Consider the following 22,254-nt stretch of genomic DNA (forward strand, 5'->3'; position numbering starts at 1 on the left):
ACTGTTTATTTCTTAAATCATAATTCACCCTATCTTCATACTCCAATGTATGTACTTCTACATCCGAGAATCGAACACGCTTCATTGACCTGTCAATCAAAAACACCCCTTGCAGGTGCGGGGATGAGAGGGGTGAGTCAATCAAAAAAGGCATACGTTTTCTCACCCGCCATCTTGCAATCCACAATCCTCAATCCTCATATCCTCAATCCTCAATCCTCCCTGCCTTCCACTGTACCTGTGCTGGGACCGGCATTTATCCACTACTGGGGTACCCTTCACTTTAAACGTCAATATTAGAAAAGTTTCAAAAGATAATAGGAATAACTTTATTTTAAACGATTTAACTATTATTAATGTTAATTATTGAAGATTAAAATAATTAAAAATAATTATATTTATTTAATTATTTAAGATAAACTTATTTCTATGTAATGACACAAGTGAGAGTTTATATAGAACGAGTAATGAAGATTGCATCCAAATCAAAACACTACACGCATATCAAAGTTATTATAAAGCAAGTAAGATGATAAGATCTCTTACAAAACGATAACATTTCCTTTTTGCAGAATATTAAATGGAAATATTTTAAATATTTTTCGGCATTACGATTCTTTTAGTAGTTGTGTAGCTATAAAGCTCTGTTTCATCTCAATATTCCAAGAACATCTTTTATATTAACATTTCAAATTTGGTGTTTACTTTTTAATTCAGCTTTACTACATTTATATATAGTGTAAACGCAACTTTTAATTTCACTACATAATAAGGATTTTAATACTGCGTCTCTATAAGTGTTGAAGCGATTGGGTCTATGAAATAAGAAATCCTAGATTTAAACCAGAATTGACCTTGTTTCGTGTCCTCTTTCAAGAGGTGTTAACGGTTCAGAGTGAGCCGAAAGTTAAATACACACTTAAGTGATAGATATTAGGTCCTCATTACAATTATGATAATACACGGGGAAATGTTAAACGATTAAACATTTACAAATGACCTTCGCAATATCCCGCCAATTTGAGCTACGTATTTCCGGTTTTTCTCATTGGCTGGTGGACCCATGGACGAAGTAATACTGAAGGACCAATGGCAGCCCATTACTGCCCCCATTACTAAGCGACTTAACAACCAATGTAATTTCAGCCCCAACATGGAGGGTGTTATGAAAATGCGGAGTCAAATCCCGGAAAACGCCAGCACCATCTAGACAAAATAAGACGTTAGCTACTTCCCTCGTTAGAACGTTGATTCCCCCACTGTCCGGTTTGCTACTATCTGCCGCTAGGAGGCGAATTAACAACTTTCTCCCTCTGCCATCCGTCCTTCAGTATTGGTTCGTCCATGGTGGACTTGTGTATGGAAAGTAAATTCGTCTCGACTTGGAGAGGTTTATTTTGGTTTCCCAACTTGTTATCTCACCTACTATAGAAATTGTACTTCTGCAGGCAAATTAATTCCGTCGGGAGAGTAGTACGTTTTGACAACCTTTTTATAGACGGTTGTGACTACGCTCTGCATTTGGATTATAGGCCTAATATCGTTTAAAAGGCAAGTTTCATTCAAACCGTAAAATTTTTAACACGACGTTAAAAATGTATATTGCTTAGTACGTCTAAATGCAATAATAATTTTTCAATATTTTCAAAATTTTTCCTCATAAAACATTAGATATGTTCAAGAAGGAATTTACTATAAGAAGACCTAAGTAGCGAGATTTACGCTTCTACTCTTACGCCGGTGTTAGTGGACAAGTAAGCCCCACCCCTTTCATGTCCGTCATTGCTCTGCGCATTCCTTTTGGATCCCGTGGGGATAGGTCATACAGGCGCAAATGACGTATTCCGATTAGATAAAAAACATCGAGCTGAAACGGTACGCGAATGGTTTTTAATTGCCATTAACAAGTTAGTTAAAGGTTTTGAACCTAACTTAAAGGATTTTGAATACGTGTCTCTACGTGAAAATCGTTCGTTCTATAATTGTTTCTAAATCGAATCAAGTGTACTATACCATGAATCTATATAACTATATCTATAGTTATATAGATTCATGACTATACTTATGATTTCGTGAGTTCCAAAAACCAAACCAAGGCTTAACGAAAAGGTAAAAGAGATAGATGGTGGAAAACATGGTGTAAGATAAGATATTAAGTCCCGCCTCCGTTTCCACCCCCCCCCACCCATACGGGGGGATTGTCGACTATCACGGGCGCACCGGACGCCTTTTTAGGCCTTCTTATAGTAAATTCTTTCTTGAAATATCTAAAAGGTATTTTATCCCCTCAAAATAAAACCTTTAAAATTTCTCGATCCCGGAAGTTGATATTAGTTCCCAGTGACGTAGAAGGTGAAAAGTACTTAAGTAATAAGGCTTAGACTTAAGCCTAATTTTAAACACAATGTTATTGCTAAGCCTAGATTAAAACTTGAAATTGAAGAGCGCGACGGTCGCGACCCAACCTATTACCAGGACGTAACTTTGACGAAGAAGGGCAAAAATTGTTCCCCTTGGCTTAATACAACGTCACCGACGACTTGACAGCCTCTTCCCCCGCAATGACTATATTCGGATACTCGTCAAAACAAAACTAAACTTCAAAGTTAGAACGTGATTAAATCAACAGGCGGCTCCATTATCACCGCTAGCATTCTGGCTAATCTTCTGGACACGAATTTTATCTTGTCAAAAGCAGGAACCAATCAGACCTAATGCACTAGGTTCCATTGGTTCCTGCCTTTGGCTTAACAAGCCTTTACCAAGCTTAGCCACTGTGTAGTAGAAAAGCCAAGGGGCACCAACGGAGCCGCCGCCCTTTGCTTTAGCAACTGGTGCTTCGTATTCTCCGCTGTAGTGATGGCTAAGCCCGAGAATAGATACTATTCCTATTTGCAGAAGGGAATAATAGAAGAAGGATGCCACTCTGTATCCTCTTCATACTTAAGTTATGTAACGTCATTCTTCCCAGGCTTACCCTTTTTGTTTGCTTTCCCGCTCAACAAACTTCAGATAGACATCGCACCGTAAGGTGAATTCTATAATGGTTTGGTACTAAATTCCCAGTAATCAACCCACAAACCTCGTCTTGGGGTGGGACAAAATCCACAAGCACGTCTTGCCAAATAGTTAAGCGCTTATAGAGTAATGATGAGGGAACTATTTTTCGCGTATGTGATTCGGTTTAGTCACCTTGCTCCGAATGATCCGATGTTGGGAAGAATGACGTTACACTTACCCCGCTTTGTGGTACACTTCTCTCGAAGAGAAGTATTATATACTTCTGCTATTTGGTATAGTTAGTTTCTAACTGGTTAGAAATCTGAATCTCAGGGTTTCACTTTGTCTAAGTTTCGAAAATAACCACTTTGGCCTTTTTCTTGCGCAGTCTCTTGACTAAACAGTTTTGTGTTAACACAAGCATCTTTTTGAAGAGATGTTGCAAGTTGCGTCTGGTTTCATTGATGTAAAATCTCTTGCTAATTAGATGTACTAGCAGGCCAAGCAGAATTCCACTGAAGTAGATAACCAAGGGGAAACATTGGCTTCGCATATCCAAAGTAGTTTCGTCGACTTTTGTTGGAATTTGGTATACAGTTGGAATACCCTTCCAAATTTCAAAGTCAAAGTTGCGACGTTGGATTCCTGATTCGAAGAAAAACATAGCCCTAAAAAAGAGGCGAAAACATAAAAACGTGTTACTGTGCATTTTTAGCACACCAGGTCAAACTAATAGCCCATCGTATACGATGTAGCTAAAAAGTAATATTGTTTTTTAACTGAGATGAAGAAATGTAATTTTAAACTATAAATATGGTATCATTTTGAATTACAATAGCTGACGAAGAACCGCGGTCCAAAAGTTTCCGATAAGAATTTTAAAATTACCTAGTTATTAAATTAACTAAATAAAAATTACCTTTTCAAAGTGCATATGAGCAAAGCGCAATGCACGAAGATTCTTGCATTCCGCTTGTCATATTTTAATAAAAATACTTATTTAGCTTGTGTTTTGTGATCTCAAAATTTACAATACGTTGGATCAAATCGTCGATATGTGTAAATACTAACGTATTATTAAATCCCATGAAATACCTTCCACAAGGAATTTCGCTTAGGTGTCCGTGTCCGTTCAGCAGAGATATGACTTGTAACCCGCCCCCAGCCTTGTCAGTGAGAGGGAAATTCGTATTTTTTCTCTCTGCGCTTGGGTGAGTTTGAAATGCCCACTCAGGATTTTCCAGTTTTATATCCACACGTGAATTAGCTACTTTCGCCTCGATTTAGGGCAGGGAGGAGAGATTTGAGAGGGAGTAATAATGTGAATGGCCGTATTGGTTTGCTTCGTGGCTAAACTCGTCTCACTCCGGCCCTGACTCAGTCACTCGCCGCGGTGTCCGCGCGCATGCGTCAAATTTAAAACCGGCTTTGAACTGGAAGTGGGAGCTTGCGGTAGAGTAGTAACCGACGCCACTCGCGCGTTTGCGTTAGCTAGAATCGAGGGAGAGGGAGGTATAAAGTCGAACCCTCCCTTTTTCCCCTTCCATTTATATTACTGGTTCTTTAACATTAAACTAACACTCTCAAGTCTCTCCTCCCTGTTTAGAGGCACCTCACTTCCGTGGGTGTTGCACGCTTTAGTTGGCCGGCTTTTGGGCCTAATTGTAAATCCATAATACTTTAGTATTTATATATATCCATGATTAAATAGACTTTGTATAGAATGAAAATTTCTAATAAAGGAATTTACATTTCAAAACTTTTATCGGCAAGAATTTTGTCCATTCCTTTTCTGAATGCGAAAGCGGATAGTTCAGAGAAGACGATTTGTTCGGGCATATAGAAACAGTTGGGGTAAATGTCGGCACCTCCGAAAAAGGCCAGTCCTTGTAGGAAAACGTGGTCCATCAGAATTATGGCTTTCCTCGAATTTTGTTCCTGATTGCCCATTTCCATGGCATTCTCTACAATTTTGTCCCACTTTATCGAAAGCATGCTGTTGTCTTTCAGGATACGCTGCCAAACCTTTTGAATTTCTGGGTTCTCTGAGCCCTAAGGTACACAGAAAAAAATGTGTTAAAGATTTGAACACATTTTAGTGTTCAAAAATCAAATTTTGGTTTCTTGATATGTTTGAGTGAAGAAAAAGTGTAATTTATTGAACACTTCAATTAATTTTGGTGTTCCACTTCTAATATTTGTTTCTTTTTGGAAAAATTGTAACAGTTGAACACAAAATCTTAACACTTTCACAATGAACGCGTTTAAAATTTAGGAACAGCGAACGCGTTCATTTGTTTTCTTGTTCTGTAACCATGCAGTTGAAGGCGTACTTCGAGGAATGTTTTCAAATTTTAGGCATAGCTTAGTTGCATTTCGCACGAAGACAAGGTTTTCCAAGGATAAAGAATGCGCGTGAGGAAATTTGTTTTCTTGCTACAGGATAGTAAACTCCCTTTCTCCGACGGGAGCTTATTCGATATATACATTCGATATATACTCTGTTACAGCTTTGGTTCCCAGCACGCTCTAACCTAGATCTCTATGTACTGTAGCTTTGTGCGTGCTGACAACCGAACCTGGAACAGAGTATACATCGAATAAGGTCCCGTTGGAGATAGAATGTTGCTTATCCTACAGCGTGAAAACCTATTTCCTCACGCTCATTCTTTATGTCCATGGTTTTTCTTTGTCGCCTATAGAATGAATTTAAACTTGAAGTATTAATAAAATTCAATGAATCAGTGGCGTCGCTAGGCCTTTTTGGGGGGGGAGGGGGGGCTATTATTTCAAACTTAGACCTCTCAAAATAATCAGTAAACCCTACCAAAAATTGCTCGTAGCCACCTAAAGTGATGTAGGAATATATAAAAATCTGTATATATCCCCCCCCCAAATTTCAAACTTACACCCCTCAAAATAATCAGTAAACCCTACCAAAAATGGTTCGTAGCCACCTAAAGTTCTGTAGCAATATATAAAAAATTTGAACAGACCCCCCCCACCAAATTTCAGACTTAGACCCCTCAAAATAATCAGTAAACCCTTGCAAAACCCCTCAAAATAATCAGTAAACCCTTGCAAAACCCCTCAAAATAATCAGTAAACCCTTGCAAAACCCCTCAAAATAATCAGTAAACCCTTCCAAAAATTGCTCGTAGTCCCCTAAAGTTCTGTAGCAATATAAACAAGACGGCCCAAGGGCTCGTAATAGTAGCCACATCGTACGAGTGAATAGCCCCTCTATATCCTACCATAATGAGTGGATAACCCCTCTATATCCTACCATAATGAGTGGATAACCCCTCTATAACTTACCCTAATGAGTGAATAGCGCTATTTTTTACAATGCTTAAATGATTTACCGTGCATAAAATCAGAGTTAATAGCCCCTCGATGCCCTACTCTAAACAGTGATAAAATTATAACCGTATAAACTTATGCTGTAATTCTAATATTCGGGCGAATCGAAGAACAGATAGTTTTAGTGATAATCCCCTCGATGAGTTTACAACATAGACTTATGCCGATGCACACTTATCGCATCTTATAAATTTCTAACAAGGACTTATGCCCAGAAACGTTTGAAAGAGAAAGTTTAGTTATAGTGATTATCCCCTCGAATTACCTTTAGCAATGCTAAAATGATCAAACGCATAACGCTCATTTAACACTATGTTAGCTCTATCTAAAACCTTATTTGAATTAACCGCCAAAACGTTCCAGTCAAACATAACATAGATGGCGATAGCTACCGAACGAGAACGAAACACATGAGGAGCGCGGTAGGAAACGGGGAAAATCGTTATCTATTTAATTAGCACATAAATAAAAAGAAAATAAATATAAAAATAAATATAAAAACCCCAAACATACAAATTCAGAATTATCCGACCCCACAGATAAAAATTGAAATGTATCCGACCCCACAGATTAAGAGGTACCCCACCCCACCTCACCCCCGACACTTAGAGATAAAACTAAACCATAAAATCTCATATTTTCTACCAAGTCTCTATGGCTCAGTGGTAGAGTGTCTTACTACTGTATGATCGACCCGGGTTCGATTCCCGGGTCTGACCTGAAAACGTTTTAATTAATATAAAATTTCTAACCGACCTCAGTTATCCCTATTGGTGGGTTGAGGTACTATAGAGTTCATTTTAAGCTAAAATCTGACGATAACGAAGCGACAACCCCGGCCACTACTACTACGACGACGGCTCGGGTCAAACTAAGAGCCTCATCGTATACTACGATGTGGCTAAAAACATTTGTACAGATTTCCCCCCCCCCCAAATTTCAAACCCTAGCGACGCTTCTGCAATGAATAAGAATGTATCAATTCGACTAAAAAAACACTGGTAAGCATATTTATAAATAATATATATTTGGAATGTGAATTAAATTAACCTATGCCTTGAAAACGTTTCTTGGCAAAGCGCCGACCATGAGACGAACTCTCCTACGAAGCATTTTGTAATTGCTTTTAATTATGTTTGGGAAATTTCAATATTCCCTAAAATTCGTCTGCAACCTTTACTGCTGCTAAATTGCTAATAAGAAAACCGATCCCGAAAGTAACAGCCCGTAAGTTTGGGCAGGATCTTTAGGCCTTGGCCCTTCAGAAGATAAAAGATGTAATCCTTTTTGTGGGTATGTTTTAAGTAACTATTACGTGAAAAATATATTTCAATACTTAATTATCCTTTTACTAGCAATATAACTTATAACTCAGTACAGTAATGCCTATTAATTATTAACGACCAGTGAGAAATTCCCGTACATATCCCTCTTGGACTGTAGAATGAGAGAGGTACTTAACCGAAACAAAGTCGTCTTGAACACATTGGAAAGTGAACATATTTTTAATCGAACATGTGCTCATTTTTGAACATGTATAGGAGAGCGTCGCATGAAGGTGTTCAGGGATTGTGTTCAGCTTCCGAACACATTTTCTGTGTAATTAACATGTTCAGAGGCTGAACACTTAACTAAAAACACGTTCAAAACCGGAACATAAAATGGTTTAAATACATTAGAAGAAAGAACACATTTTTATTTGAACAATTTCTCATTTTTGAACATGTATAGGAGAGTGTTGCATGAAGGTGTTCAGAGATTGTGTTAAATTTCCTAACACATTTTTTTCTGTGTAAATAGAAAATATCTCCAAATAAGTTAAGCAGAAACGCTTTAAAGTTAATTATCGGTTTTAACGAGTGATTTTTTCCGTGTCAGATTCCGAAATCAATAACAATTTTTCAAATGTTCTCGGTTCTTGTCTTCTATGCGCTTCTTTTAATTTAAAGGGAGGGTGAAGTGGACAATCAAGTGATTTTTATCGATTACTCTACTAATTATAAGACCAGTCTGCATAGTAAAACATCCAGGAAAAATCTCCGAATAATTTTAAAATTCAAATTAGGCTGAGATTTTATTGATAATTTGAAATAAGCCCGTTAACAAATTTTCCGTTGCACGCTCTATATCTCGCGCCACCCCATCACGCGAAATTTTTATCAAATCTCGCGCTGAATTTCATTCGGTATCGAGCGTGCCACGTGCGATTGGTCGGAGGTCCTTATTTCAAATTATCCATAAAATCTGAACCTAATTTAAATTTTAAAATCATTCGGAGATATTTCCTGCATGTTTCACAATGTAGACTGGTCCTATAGTGATAAAATAAATCACTAGATTTTTCCACTTCACCATGATTATTAAAAATTTATCTTTTTCATAGCCACAATTTTGACGCGGTTGAATGATCAAGGTCTGGTTGAGATTTGGCCACAGAAACTTACGTCAAGTTTGTCTGTAATGGTTTTGTTTATTTTTCGTACTACTTTGAATTCAGTATTCACGCTCGATGACGCGAAGCTTCAAGGTACAAACCCTCTTCGATGAAACACGCCAGCTACTAATAAATTACGAGAACATGCCTTTCTTCTCTGGCACTTGATTTTCTAACTTGTTTGTAAACAAGGCATTACGTAATTTCTAAGACAATCTCAGTTCCGTTAATTTCAACTCAATTAACAAATATAACTAGGCCTTAGAAATGAACGTATTTTTTAGTGTGGGTAGTAATTGGCCCAAGTTGAAAACATACAGAGGCTGCGCGTCGGGCACCTTAAAAATTTAATACTGCTAACGTTTCTGAAAAATATATATTGAATCCTTTAGACAAACCTCAATGGATTTTTGAACGTTGGTATCTTTAATGACGATCAGTTCCAAATTCTTGTACTTAAGTATATCCGTTAGGTATTCCAGACGATCAGGAGGATCGGGCAATGTCAATTGTGACAACAGTACTCCCATAAAAGAAGCGCTCAACCAGAATGAGGCCAGTAACCAAGACAGGTACAATAATCTCTGGGCTAATCCACCCGAAAATTCTTGCGCTAAAAGACCAATTAAGTTTTTTTTATATAATGGACATTCAACATCATGATGGATTTTGATTTCCACAATTAGATAAGTCATGGGGATAATCTATAAGATTTGAATTTCCAGTGGCGCAGCCAGGAATTTTTACAGATAGGCCCCTTATAAAATTACAAGAGAAAAATTTAGTTGCACAGCGTCGATATTATTAAATTAACAACTATTTTTATCATATTATTCATATGGAGAAGTTTAATATATTAAAGTTCAGTATTATCAGACAATAGACATATTATTATATAAACTATAGTTTTCGAAAATAACAAAACCACGGAGTCGGAGAGACAGTTAAGCCCCCTATCAGGTCACTGTGCACTGTCGATGTGGTGAGGAAAAGGGAAATCGGTTTACCAAAAGGAGTCTGACCTCGAAGTTTTATGGGACCAGAAGGAACGGTAGAGAAGGTTTTTCTTTGTATCGTGGAGGTTTCAATGTAAGATAGGGCACATACGTCCGCGACAAGGATGCGATTAGTCAGGGTTCAGTATGTGTTTAAGCAGGGAAGGAAATGAGGTTTACTTGGGAGGTGACGGAAGGGGTGTGGGGGTCAAGTCACCTCCGGCGGACACGGGGCAGTCGGCACATAGGGTAGGATCGCCGACATGTGTCGTATTCTCTCAAACTTTGCCGCCCAGAAGCTTGGCTTACAGGAGTGCGCCACACTCCCGGCTTGGTAGAGAAGGTTAGGTAAAGAGCGCGAAACAAACAAGATGACCCAAGGGCTGGGCTCATAACTCTAGCCACATCGTTACGAATAGACAATTTCAGTGAATAGCCCCTCCTTTAAGTGTGATATAATGATTACTAGTAATCCTAACTTCAATTCATTTTCTTCTTTTATAATTATAATAGTGCGACACAAATAGGAAACTTGCGCACCCTCTAACAGTGCTAAAATGATTAATCGTAATGCATAAGTAAACCCTTAATTGAAGTACAGAAAATCAGACTGATTAGTCCCTCGATTCGCTATCTTTAACTGTTCTAAAATGATTGCCCGTAATCTGTAGATCAATAATTTACCTTCTTTTATAATTGTAATAGTGCGACACAAACAGAAAACTTGAGTGAGTAGCCCCACAATAACGCATACCTAAACCTTAATTGAAGTACAGAAAATCCAAGTGATTAGCCCCTCGTTTCCCTGACCTAAAAAATTATTACCTGGGCCGTAATCCTTACGTTCATAAATTTACTTAAGTTAAAACTGTAATACACTATATTAAATATTTAAAGATACTATATACTTCCTTTTGCTTTTAAAATTATATTCGCTTTCTGGAGAAACAGACGTAAATTCTGCGATCGTGATAAACACCGCCTTTGCAAAAATAGCGCAAAAATGTGGTGTTTTGGACATTACCTGTAACAATTTTGACAAATCTCTATCATCCTTACTCTACAACGTAACCGAGAGTTAAGAGAACAAAGGATAATAAACATGAAAAATCAGAAGTATGTTTACAAAGGTCTTCTCAAATATGCGCCGCTCCCCTAGTGATAGTGAAAGTGAAAAGCTACTACACAGTGGTCTAGAGCTCCCTTGATTCTCCTATTTCCAAACAACCAATGAATCAAGAGACATTTGCAACGTCATAGTGTGAAAAACCAGTTTTGCGGTATTTCGCGGCTAGTTTGAATTTCAAAATATCTAACGTACTTTTCTTAATTTTAAACGTTTTAATTCGATTTTTTTCTTGGCACACATAATTTTAGGCACATTTTTACCTAAAACTGCCCTCATCTTGTACTAGTCGGAAAACATTGAACCTATCTCTTTAAGGCCATTAAAAAAATATACCATCAGTATATACTTGCTTTTGCATTTAAAGTTAACCTCGATTTCCTTGAATGTTTAAATAGAGGAGCGGGATTGAATGCGTGAAATCCTTATTGTCGACGGGTGACAGAAATATTAACGGGAGAGTTTAACACCTTACATTATATTAAGGCAATCCAATAATCGTTTATTTCGCTTTAGATATATCGAGAAAACGTAAAACACAATTCACAATCATTAACCTCACTTGTTCAATTAAGTGAAATGCTTAAACTTACTATTACAATCCCCATCCATGTAAAAAAAGAACGAAAAATATCACCTCACCACAATCCTCTTTCATTCACTGTCCCTTCAATGGCGAACCAAACATTTTACACTACTACTACTACGAGAATGACAACAGGACAGGGCAAACTAAGAGCCTCATAGTAGAACTATGTGGCTAAAAATCAAAAAGCGAGATGACTTTTCTGGCTGGTCAAAAACCTTTAACACGAAAGTGTTAACCCACTTCCCATTTTGAAGACTATTGTAAAAATCAGATGCCAAATTAGGGGGATTGAACTCTGTTTTTTTTTTCACCTCAATGGTGTTATGGCAAATACCTTGCAATACAATGGTAGAATAAGCGGCGTAGAGATTGTAAAAATATCCGTGTTTTGATTTTGCGAAGTGGGTAAATTTATTGACGAGGTTCCAAGCCGCCGGGAAAGCGACTAAGGTCGCTAAAAGGGCCATCCAAACTTCAAAGTCAAAAGATTCTAGAGCTTGAAAAATATTAGTCGGTTGAATTTCTGGTCTGCCAGAAAACATTCTCCAATTGGTGATCCAAAATGTGCTCGTGAACTTCAGATACAAGTAATTTTTGTGCAAAACCGGTATTGGCATCAGTGCTAAGTCACTCTCCTGAAATATAATATTGTGTTGACTTTAATATATGGACAGATCAAGTTGATTTCGTACGTTTCTAAGTAGGTGTCCAATAAGTCCCGTCCCATTGTGGTCGTTTAGTGCCTCTCCTTGATAACCGTCTTTATTGTTGTCCAGGAATTTTATAGAGAACCTAAATAGTTGAATTAGATTTAAAAATAATAACTACTTCAACTGAAGTTTATTTATGAGCGCTAGAAAAAACGTTGCCACGTGACCATCGATAAAACCGTTTTTCTCCTCTGAATAAAATGCCACCTGCAAAGGCGAAGAAGTACTTTCATAGCTAGTCACATTTTACCGTAAGCTTTCCTCTTTCTATTCTTAAATAGAATGCGAATTTACAATTTCATATCATATTTTATGTTACACTTTCGAGTCTCTACTTTCAAAATATCAAGTTTTTAATATAATTGAACCAAAGTTTCTATTTTTAAAATCCATTGAAAAATCACGAAAACTCATGCAGTTTCGATATATCAACAATTTTGTCTTGTCGAGCTTGTTCGCCCGTTTGATGACATCACTATGGCGTGAGGAAAAAAAAGCGCGGGAATCCTATACGCGTCTCGAGCTTCTCGCCAGTCTAAACTCTTGGTCTGATAGCGGAGAGAGTGGCACCATCTCACGTGAAAAATATATCTGTGACGTCAGCCTACGGGAAACGTTTTAGCCTTTTTTACCATAACCCATTTCCGCACAGTTTGCAAATAAAATATTTTTATTTTCTTGTTGATTAGGTTTGGTTCGGTTAGGGTTAGGGTTAGGGTCAGGTTACGTTAGGCTATGCTACAATAGAGGCTTGCTGTTAAACATGTGATTTGACCATTGCAATATCGTTAAATCTATATAGAAAAGTGTATTCATTGACGTAAGCATTAAAAAATTGTGTTTTTGTTAAAATAAAAGTATAAGATGTATTTTTTATTTCCGTTTGTAAAAACTGCATTAAAAATTAAATTTCTCGTTCAATAGCATCGATCATAAAACTTCATATTTTGGCTATATTCGCCCAACGGGCCAGCAGCATAAGTTTCAGAGTTTTAAAATGTAATCAACAAGAAAATAAAAGTGTTTTATTTGAAAACTGTGCGAAAATGAGTTGTGAAATATTGTGCGGAAAGTGGCTATAGGTTTTAAGGGTGTTAAAAATAAAACTGCGCGTAAACGGGCGACCACCTTTTGAACAATTTGTCACGGGAAGCAATTGGTTAAAGATCTGATTTTACTCGTATTATTTATGAATGGGAATAGCCCTCAAATATTTTAAGAAATAAGCAATTTTATATTTAAGGGTTTGAATATTTTTACGTTAAAATTTTAGAATTATTTTGTCATTGTATACATAGGTGTTGTTCAAATTTACAGTTACGCAGTTGCTTAAATGTCGTTAAATTCTTACGTTTACGGCAACGAATCGGATGAATCTCCCGTATGCGGTGTTATTATTGCTGACGTTCATTATTAGGGATTGAAACGAAGGAGGATTTGAAAGAAAGTGCAGGCCTGGAATGAAAACCCTATTTTGAAAACATTAAGGGTGATTTATCTTGAGGTATTTACATTCGTTGCTATTATAACCGTGTATAGCAGACCCATAAATGTAGGTTCAGCCAATTTCTAATATATTGTTGTTTGCTGATATTATCAAAAATAAATATTTCATATAAGTAGCCACGAACAAAATGTATTATTCTAAGTAATCTAATTAATGGAATATTTACTCAACGTTATAATTGAGTCGTTTTTAAAGGAATAGTCGCATTCTTACAAGGCAAATTTTATAATTTTTTGGCGTTGAGAAATACACGATGACAAGTCTTTGTTGTGAAAATTAAAGCCTAATTAATGAATTTAATCACAGGCTGGTTAAATAACAAGCCTGATAAGGGCACCCCTTGAAAGAAAAAAAGGAAAAGAATTTACCTTAAATAGATTTTGGGAATAACATATTTATGACAATATTGTAAAAAATTAAGAGGGTTGATATCAGGGAAAAGAAGTAATTGATAAACAATTATTTCATCACAATCAACAGCTCCTCTTATATTTGTGACTAATACCGGGGATAGATTTAACTTTAGAAGTAGGAATGGAGAACAGAGAAATGTGGGCGCGCGTCAAAGTCCCAAACCCCCTTACACGGGAAAGAGGGGAATGAAAGAAGAGACGGGTCATAGCGACAGAGGTAAAAAGGAATTACGTATTTTTCGCCGTCTCAGTCAGCAACGTCATCAAAATGTAGTTTAAGTGAGGCAATATGATAATTTAAACTTTTCGTTACGTGTTGGAGGGAGGGGCTCTATACTGGGCTATGAGTCGGACTGAAGTAAATACTAAACGTTCTCCATTCCTACTTCTAAAATGAAATCTATCCCTGGTGTCATTTTTTCCTGTGGTTTTATTAATTTTTTTTTGTTCCTATACATGCGAACAGCCAATGAAACGCAAGGAGGGAGGCTAATACTTTAATGAAATATTCACTGCAGAAAAATATCGTAATGTACAACAGAAGGCGCAAAGGTTGTGGTACTTCTCTTACATTTGTGACTAATACTTTAATGAAATATTCACGGCAGAAAAATATCGTAAAGTACAAAAAAGCCCAACGAATGGGGTACTACTTATACGGCGTACGCTCTTACTCAAATAGTTATGTGTACAACTCAATATTTCAATCAATATGAAAATACAAACAGTGACATGTTATAAGTAGGGGAACACTAACCCGGATATGATATGACCTTTATCCAAACATCAAAATGATATGGCTAGGTAAATATTAATAATGGAAATATAATGAAGGGAATTTTATAACTAGGTAAACACTAACCCATATATTAATGGTCCACATATGAGAATTATACGAGTAGGTACGCATTAACGCCCATATTAAAGGGTCAGTAACGTTTAATTTCGACTACCGTAACGTTTTGCTAGTCTATTATCAGTAATAGCGGGAATACATAGATTTCCTCTTCTTGGAATCTTTAAGAGGCCATAGACCCCATACTAATTACTGACTGAATGTAAGGGGAAGGGCTTAAAAATTTGTTTAACCGCCCTCGTCTCCTTCCTCGCGTATCATTGGCTGTTCACGTGTACAGGAACAAAAAAAAATAATAAATAAAACCACAGGAAAAAACGACACCCAATCAATCAAACAACAAAATAAATCCTCCTCCCGAAACGACTCTAAATAACTCATACGCCGCAGATGTTCTTGAAATCGTCATTTAATTCAAAAAAACTCATCGCTAAAATCCTTTAGAATTTCGTTTAAACTTAGGCCCCGAGTTAAAACGTTTTAATATTAGTAAATAACATCAATATTAGCAAACTAAATTAAAAAGATCATGTACATCATCAAATTAAATTGTGGCGATAACGTGCAGTAACCACTATTAGCCTCAGTCAAAAGCAGCTAATGTAAAATAAAACCGCACTATTTCGTCACGCGCAATACCACAAATAGGCCTTTACATAAAATCCGTATGTTGCCGGGGGAAAAAGCAGAGACGAAGGCTATTCTTCCCTCCCGCGAAAAGAAAATGTTGCCGGGGGAAAAAGCAGAGATGAAGGGCGTTCGTACCCTCCCGCGAAATAATTTATAGAAAGGCCTATTATCTTAGGTACATGGTGAATAAGCGAGGGGGATGAAACAGATTTCTCGAGTATGCATTCACCCCTCCAAATGCATGTCACAGACGAAGGAGAGAGTCCGCAACTTTCCCCTATTTATTTTTGTTATTATCGATGCGTGTGCCAAGTGTTAACGCAAGATGTTTATCTGAAAAGTCTGGTTCAAGATAATGCATATCATTATAGTGAGGTGGCGAATGTGTCGCCCTTATTCAGTATCACTACACAAGAGAGGGGAGTCCCAAACCCCGCTTTTGGTTACTTCCTAGGCTAATTTAATGGACTTCTGATTACATTTAAAAAGTAAACTTACCTACTAAAACAGCACACCAGCAACGCACAGCCTGCCTTTCGCGAGCTACCGGATATTTAACAAGTTGAGAAACCAAAATAAACCTCTCCGAATCGACACGAGGGCTATCTACCCACTTAATTACCTGAATACGCTACTATCGCTATTTATTGACAAGCAACTAAAGGTGTTCAAATTTCAAATAATGAATTATTCAAACGTTATTAAGAATTCCATTGACAACTCGATCGGTCTTTAAACACTACCCTCTCGTTACACCTCAACAATATTCTTAGTTGTCCAGTATGGTCTTTAGCGTTTCTCCATACTAATGATAAATTATCCCTAGCCTCTCAAAAGGAGAAGATGCAAGAAAAAATGGAAGTTTGCCCGTTCTAACATAGAACAAAGCGACAGTTGTCGAATTCAGTTCTCTTTGATTTTTTTCAAACTACTTCTGTTACTCTGTTTCTACCTCTCTGAGTGACGTATGTCACGGAGACGTTCTAATTTCGACGTGTCTGTCGTTACACCCCACCATCATCTGGTATTTCGTCCATCCCACATGGACACTAGTCTGTACTAACTGGTTTCTAAACACCACCATCATCTGGTATTTTGTCCATCCCTCCTGGACACTAGTCAGTACCTACTGGCTTCTAAACAATACGATCATCTAGTCTTTCGTCCATCCCACATGGACACCAGTCTGTACTTACTGGCTTCTAAACACCACCATCATCTGGTCTTTGTCCATCCCACATGGACACCAGTCTGTACTTACTGGCTTCTAAAACACCACCACCATCATCTGGTCTTTTATCCATCCCACATGGACACTAGTTTGTACTTACTGGCTTCTAAAACACCACCATCATCTGGTCTTTTGTCCATCCCACATGGACTTAATCTATATCTACTGTATATAAATCAAAGTCCTGACTGACTGACTGATTGACTGACTGATAATCAACGCCCAGCCCAAACCGCTTGCCCTAGAAGGCTGAAAATTTGCAGGAACGTTATTCATAAGTAGTAGGCGCGTACTAAGAAATACTTTTTCAATGCGCCGCCATCTTAAAAAATGGCGTCCAGAAATGTAAAAAATCTTTTCATCTCTGTGCAACAAAGTCCGCGCGTTTCAACCGATTTCACAAATATTTAGTACACTGGTTTCCTTTAACCTATAGACAGGCTGAATGGTCTTTTGGGTTCGATTTGTTGCCATCTTTTTAAATGGCGACCAAAACTTAAAAACCCTTCTTTATGGAATAATGTCCGCGTGAAAAGTAATAAAAAATGTCCCTAGGGGCTGACGGGCGACGCCGAGTGCCTTCGCTCTTAGGGTGCTACAAAAATATAAGTCATCAGTAAAACCGGTAGGATTGCACTTTATCTAACTAACTCAACTAACAGCGGTTTCTGACTAATTAGACCACGGGGAGTTCGGAAAAAATAGTAAAAAAATTCTAAACCCGCCGCAAGTTGGTCAAAAAATTTTTTGAAAATTTTAAAATTGCATGTACTTACCATAACCCCCGAGACCCGAGAAGTCGAGAAAAACCTAACTCCGTCGTCTGCAGCCGAGCTCGATCTTACCATATGGACTCGCGACGAAAATAGTGTTATAGCTTATTCTAGATCTTACTAAGAAAAGGTAAATCTACAAAAATTATGAGATTAATGCTAATAATATTTGAAAAGGTGGATTTTAATTGAGAAAAATATTAGGAAAAGGTCTCATTTAATTTGAGTTGTAAAAGAAGTAAGCATCAAAATTTTGGAAAAGGCGGAATTTAGTTGAGAAATATTTCATAAAAGGTTGCATTCTATTTGGGTTGTAAATGAAGTAATCATCTAGTTTTTGCAAGAGGCTTCAAATAATTTGGGAAGAAAATGAACGTAAAGGCAAAATTATGGATAATTACGCGAATTATTTGGAAATTAATGGTAATATTTGGAAAAGGCGTCATATTTTACAGCAATATTTTGGAAAAGGCGTCATATTTTACAGCAATATTTTGGAAAAGGCGTCATATTTTACAGCAATATTTTGGAAAAGGCGTCATATTTTACGGCAATATTTTGGAAAAGGCGTCATATTTTACGGCAATATTTTGGAAAAGGCGTCATATTTTACGGCAATATTTTGGAAAAGGCGTTATATTTTACGGCAATATTTTGGAAAAGGCGTCATATTTTACGGCAATATTTTGGAAAAGGCGTCATATTTTACGGCAATATTTTGGAAAAGGCGTCATATTTTACGGCAATATTTTGGAAAAGGCGTCATATTTTACGGCAATATTTTGGAAAAGGCGTCATATTTTACGGTAATATTTTGGAAAAGGCGTCATATTTTACGGCAATATTTTGGAAAAGGCGTCATATTTTACGGCAATATTTTGGAAAAGGCGTCAAATTTTACGGCAATATTTTGGAAAAGGCGTCAAATTTTACGGCAATATTTTGGAAAAGGCGTCAAATTTTACGGCAATATTTTGGAAAAGGCGTCAAATTTTACGGCAATATTTTGGAAAAGGCGCCAAATTTTACAGCAATATTTTGAAAAAGGCGTCTTATGCTTTTTGAAATATCTAAACACAAACAGCGATATTTTGGAAAGGGTTTCAAATTACTAGGGAAGAACTAAATATAATTAGAAATTTCAAATATATTTATGGTTATGTAGTAATGTGTGGCACTTAGCGTTACCCGAGAAACACCACTTGGAGGTGGCCACACTTCGTTTCTCATGGAGAGTTTTTTTATGGCAGGTCCCCTTGCCTACTGCCGGCTTCAATATCCTGGGGAGTTTTCATTTGTCAGGCCCCCCTACCTATATAATGTCGACCTCATTGCCCTGCCAAATCAAAACTACTCAGGACATTGAGGTCGACATTATATAGGTAGGGGGGGGGCTGACAAATGAAAACTCCCCGGGATTTTGAATCCCCTTGCCTACAGCCTTAAACAAAGAATACCGACCTCACTCATCGCTGAGTTCAACCGTGTTTTCTTCGTTTTGACCACCAATAAGGAACGCCGGCTGTGTCTCTGCATGGATTCAGAGCGTTCAACTCTTCCTCCGACACGCCAATTTCAATTAGTTCAAGGCCTTTTATCCCTGGACCAGGATAGCATGCCTTGACGTCTTCCAGGAACCGACGGAAGTTGGTTCCAGGAGGAAGCCAATTGCCATCATGGTCCTTGAAAAAAAGGCACCTGTACCAATATGTGGCCATATAACTATTCAACGCCCGGTCAGTTCTGTAGGACTTTATGCTCGCCTTCAAATGTCGGTTTCTGTTTTCGACGTTATTCGTATGAGCACGTGAATCTTCCGAACTCATACTTATGCAAAACAGTCAGATGCTCCCGAAATCCCATCAAAGTACAATTCATGTACATCGGGGCGCCATCTGACACTATCACTGACCCCGGAGCTATGTATTTCGCCATTTGGGTTCACAAAACGGCCCTGGACTTATTCCTGACCTTCAAAAAAAGACCATCTTTCGTATCTCTGCAATAGATACCAAAGATACAAATGGTCTCTCCGGCCAATTGAGCCCCGCGGTGGTACTTTCTAGAGTGCAAGTATGTTTCGTCCACCTCTACGAACAATCCTGGTCCTCCAATCTGCACCTTGTCGGCCCTGTTCGAAATGACAATCTCAGCCACCTCGCGACACATGGAAAAGTAATCCACGACGGTATGGCTGGCACATTCACTGTGGATTATAGCGTCAGATACGCTCATTTTGGAAACCCACAGGAACACGAGGTCCGAGGAAGAGATTGTCGGTAACCGACAGGTTTTGATTGTAAAACCAGGTGTTTTTCGAGGGGACGAAAGCCTTCGTGCACTCGACCGCCAAATACTCTGGTACCTTCTTTTTGGATGCTTTTAAGGCCTTGCGCTTGTTAGCGCGAGACTGGGCTGCGGAACATCTTATCGAATAACCAAATCGGCTTTGGGCATTGCCAACCCCAACAAGATATCCATTTAATTCCCCATCATCGTTTCTATTCCCACATCCGCAAGGTGTCTTTCCTTCATTGAAGGAGTCAAGACGCGGGACAAGCTCCAAACAAAGTACTAGGGCAATGGCATCCCTCTCGGACCTCGCCTTTAGGCCATCATCCATCCCGGGAAAAAACCCTCCCCAATTCTTCAAGGAAACCATTTTAAAAAAATGTTCCTCATTCACAAAATTTGGGTTTTCATACGCCTCGTTTTCCAAATTAGCATGAGCCATTTAGAAATTAAACCTAATAAACCCCCAGAAAATATAATTTGACAGCAGTAATAATTATCTCTCAAGAAAGCCTCTTCAAAAAAACACGTCTAATCACGTTGAAAATCAACGAGTCTCTGCTCAGTAAGTTCTCGTTTCCATAGCAACCCGCGAGGCGGGAAGAGGCGCGAATCGAGGGGAGGCGTTAAGGGGCGGCCAGCGGATTCAGTGACAGTTTTAGCGGGGAAGGAATACCATATATTTCAAAGGTATTAAAGGTAAGGTTAGGTTAGGTTATTTATTAGCTAATTTACCACCTTTTCAAAAATTTCTGTCTGCGATTAGGCCTAGTTAACTTTTAAAATACTTTCCAAAAGTTTAATGCTATTTCTAGAAACTAAAATATCGCTGATGTAATTTTCGCCATTTCTCGCTTATATTCTCCTTTTCCTTATTTTTGGCATATCTAATTTTTTTACGCAATATTTTGAAAATTTCTCAGACAGTACCAAAAATGAATGGTTTTGCTAAATATAGTAGGTCTTAAAAATTCCATAGCTATACTTCCGTTGCGAGTCCTTAAAGTTATTATAGTTGCCCTCCCCCGGCATATTTTGAAAGATAGAGTGCATAATGCGTTTAGTCTATAGCGGTAAGTACATGCAATTTTAAAATTTTCAAAAAATTTTTTGACCAACTTGCGGCGGGTTTAGAATTTTTTTACTATTTTTTCCGAACTCCCCGTGGTCTAATTAGTCAGTAACCGCTGTTAGTTGAGTTAGTTCGATAAAGTGCAATCCTACCAAGCTGAATGCCTTCTCATTAGTTTTTCTTTCAGCTGCTGACATAACATTGCTTCCCATACGCCTTTTGTATAAGCGCCGCCTTCGCGCGTATCGACCATGCATGATAGTTATCGTCACTTAGCTTTGGTATGCGGTATTCTTCCGATGAGCTTGCCATAATCGTCTTGGGCCTTGGTTCTTCAAATAGAGTTTTGTTCCCTTTTCAAACTTAATATTTGGTATAGTTTCCTTCCGGCGTTGAAACTTGACTTCTCCCTTTTTCTTTTTCTTCTTCTTCTGTTATTCTTCGTCTCACTTTATTTGATGCGTAACTGAACCCATAACCTGTTAGAATTATCGGCTAAGAAAAGACACAACCCTTCTTTATGACAGCAAAAGAGAACTAGAACTTATTTATTATATACAAGAGGAGCAAAACAATGTAAAGAGTACAAAAATAAGGAGGACGTGTTGCCATCTTTCGGTGAATGTTATTGGCGGCATGTTTGAAAATCGTATGCCTATGTCTTGAACGAGTATTCGCGATTGTTAATCCAATAACACAAAAACAATAGAGTTCTAAATAAAACATTAAAAGAACAATATTTGCCCTAATAAATGTTTGGCAGAGCACTTGAAATCACTTCAAATGTTGAGTTTTTTCCTCAGTGTTAAATATTATAAAGACACAAAGAAAACAATACACAAATTTAAATGTTGTTTACACTTAATTTTCTATTTAGAAACTGATTGTATATCTTCCTAGACATAGCTTTCCGAACTTTTAATATTGCTTCAGTGAAAAAATGAAATCCTTATAGCTCTTTCAATAAATTTCTCTCTTCGTGGTTTCCCCCCCGACACGACAGAAGAGGGGAAACTTTGATAGAAAGTTTCTGGCATAGCGCACCCGACCACGCGCTTCACGAGGGGGAGCTGCTCGCATCGCACCACGGTCGGTTAAAAAATCGATCGTGCCCAAGGTCGGTCAAATCGTGCCATACCAAAAATTCAGTTTTTAACGGGTTCTTCTTTGGAAACGGATGAAAACTTATATTTTCAGTTGAAAATGAATGTGTAATTATTGCATTCGGGAATGCAACAGGTATTTCCCCTAACACGGTTGCAC

At 37.8% G+C, this 22,254-nt stretch overlaps 1 protein-coding gene and 1 long non-coding RNA gene across 2 annotated transcripts; one reads left to right on the top strand and one right to left on the bottom strand.

Moving 5' to 3' along the window:
• Window positions 1-391: 391 nt before the first annotated feature.
• Window positions 392-21,977, bottom strand: LOC149718700 (uncharacterized). The gene is made up of 6 exons (XM_089851135.1): window positions 21,144-21,977; window positions 13,569-17,449; window positions 12,200-12,299; window positions 9,196-12,142; window positions 4,751-5,052; window positions 392-3,668 (listed from the first exon to the last, which is right to left on the bottom strand). The coding sequence occupies exons 4-6, from the start codon at window positions 9,490-9,492 to the stop codon at window positions 3,347-3,349; spliced, it is 921 nt and encodes a 306-aa protein (XP_089707261.1). The 5' UTR covers window positions 9,493-12,142; window positions 12,200-12,299; window positions 13,569-17,449; window positions 21,144-21,977; the 3' UTR covers window positions 392-3,346.
• On the top strand, window positions 7,388-8,120 carry LOC149718701 (uncharacterized). The gene is made up of 2 exons (XR_016373997.1): window positions 7,388-7,656; window positions 7,719-8,120. It is a non-coding gene; the product is annotated as an uncharacterized LOC149718701 (long non-coding RNA).
• Window positions 21,978-22,254: the final 277 nt, after the last annotated feature.

This window comes from Phalangium opilio, unplaced genomic scaffold (assembly GCF_054372755.1).
Source record: "Phalangium opilio isolate 3A_F unplaced genomic scaffold, DU_Popi_V2 ptg000002l_1, whole genome shotgun sequence".
NCBI classification, from domain to species: domain Eukaryota; kingdom Metazoa; phylum Arthropoda; class Arachnida; order Opiliones; family Phalangiidae; genus Phalangium; species Phalangium opilio.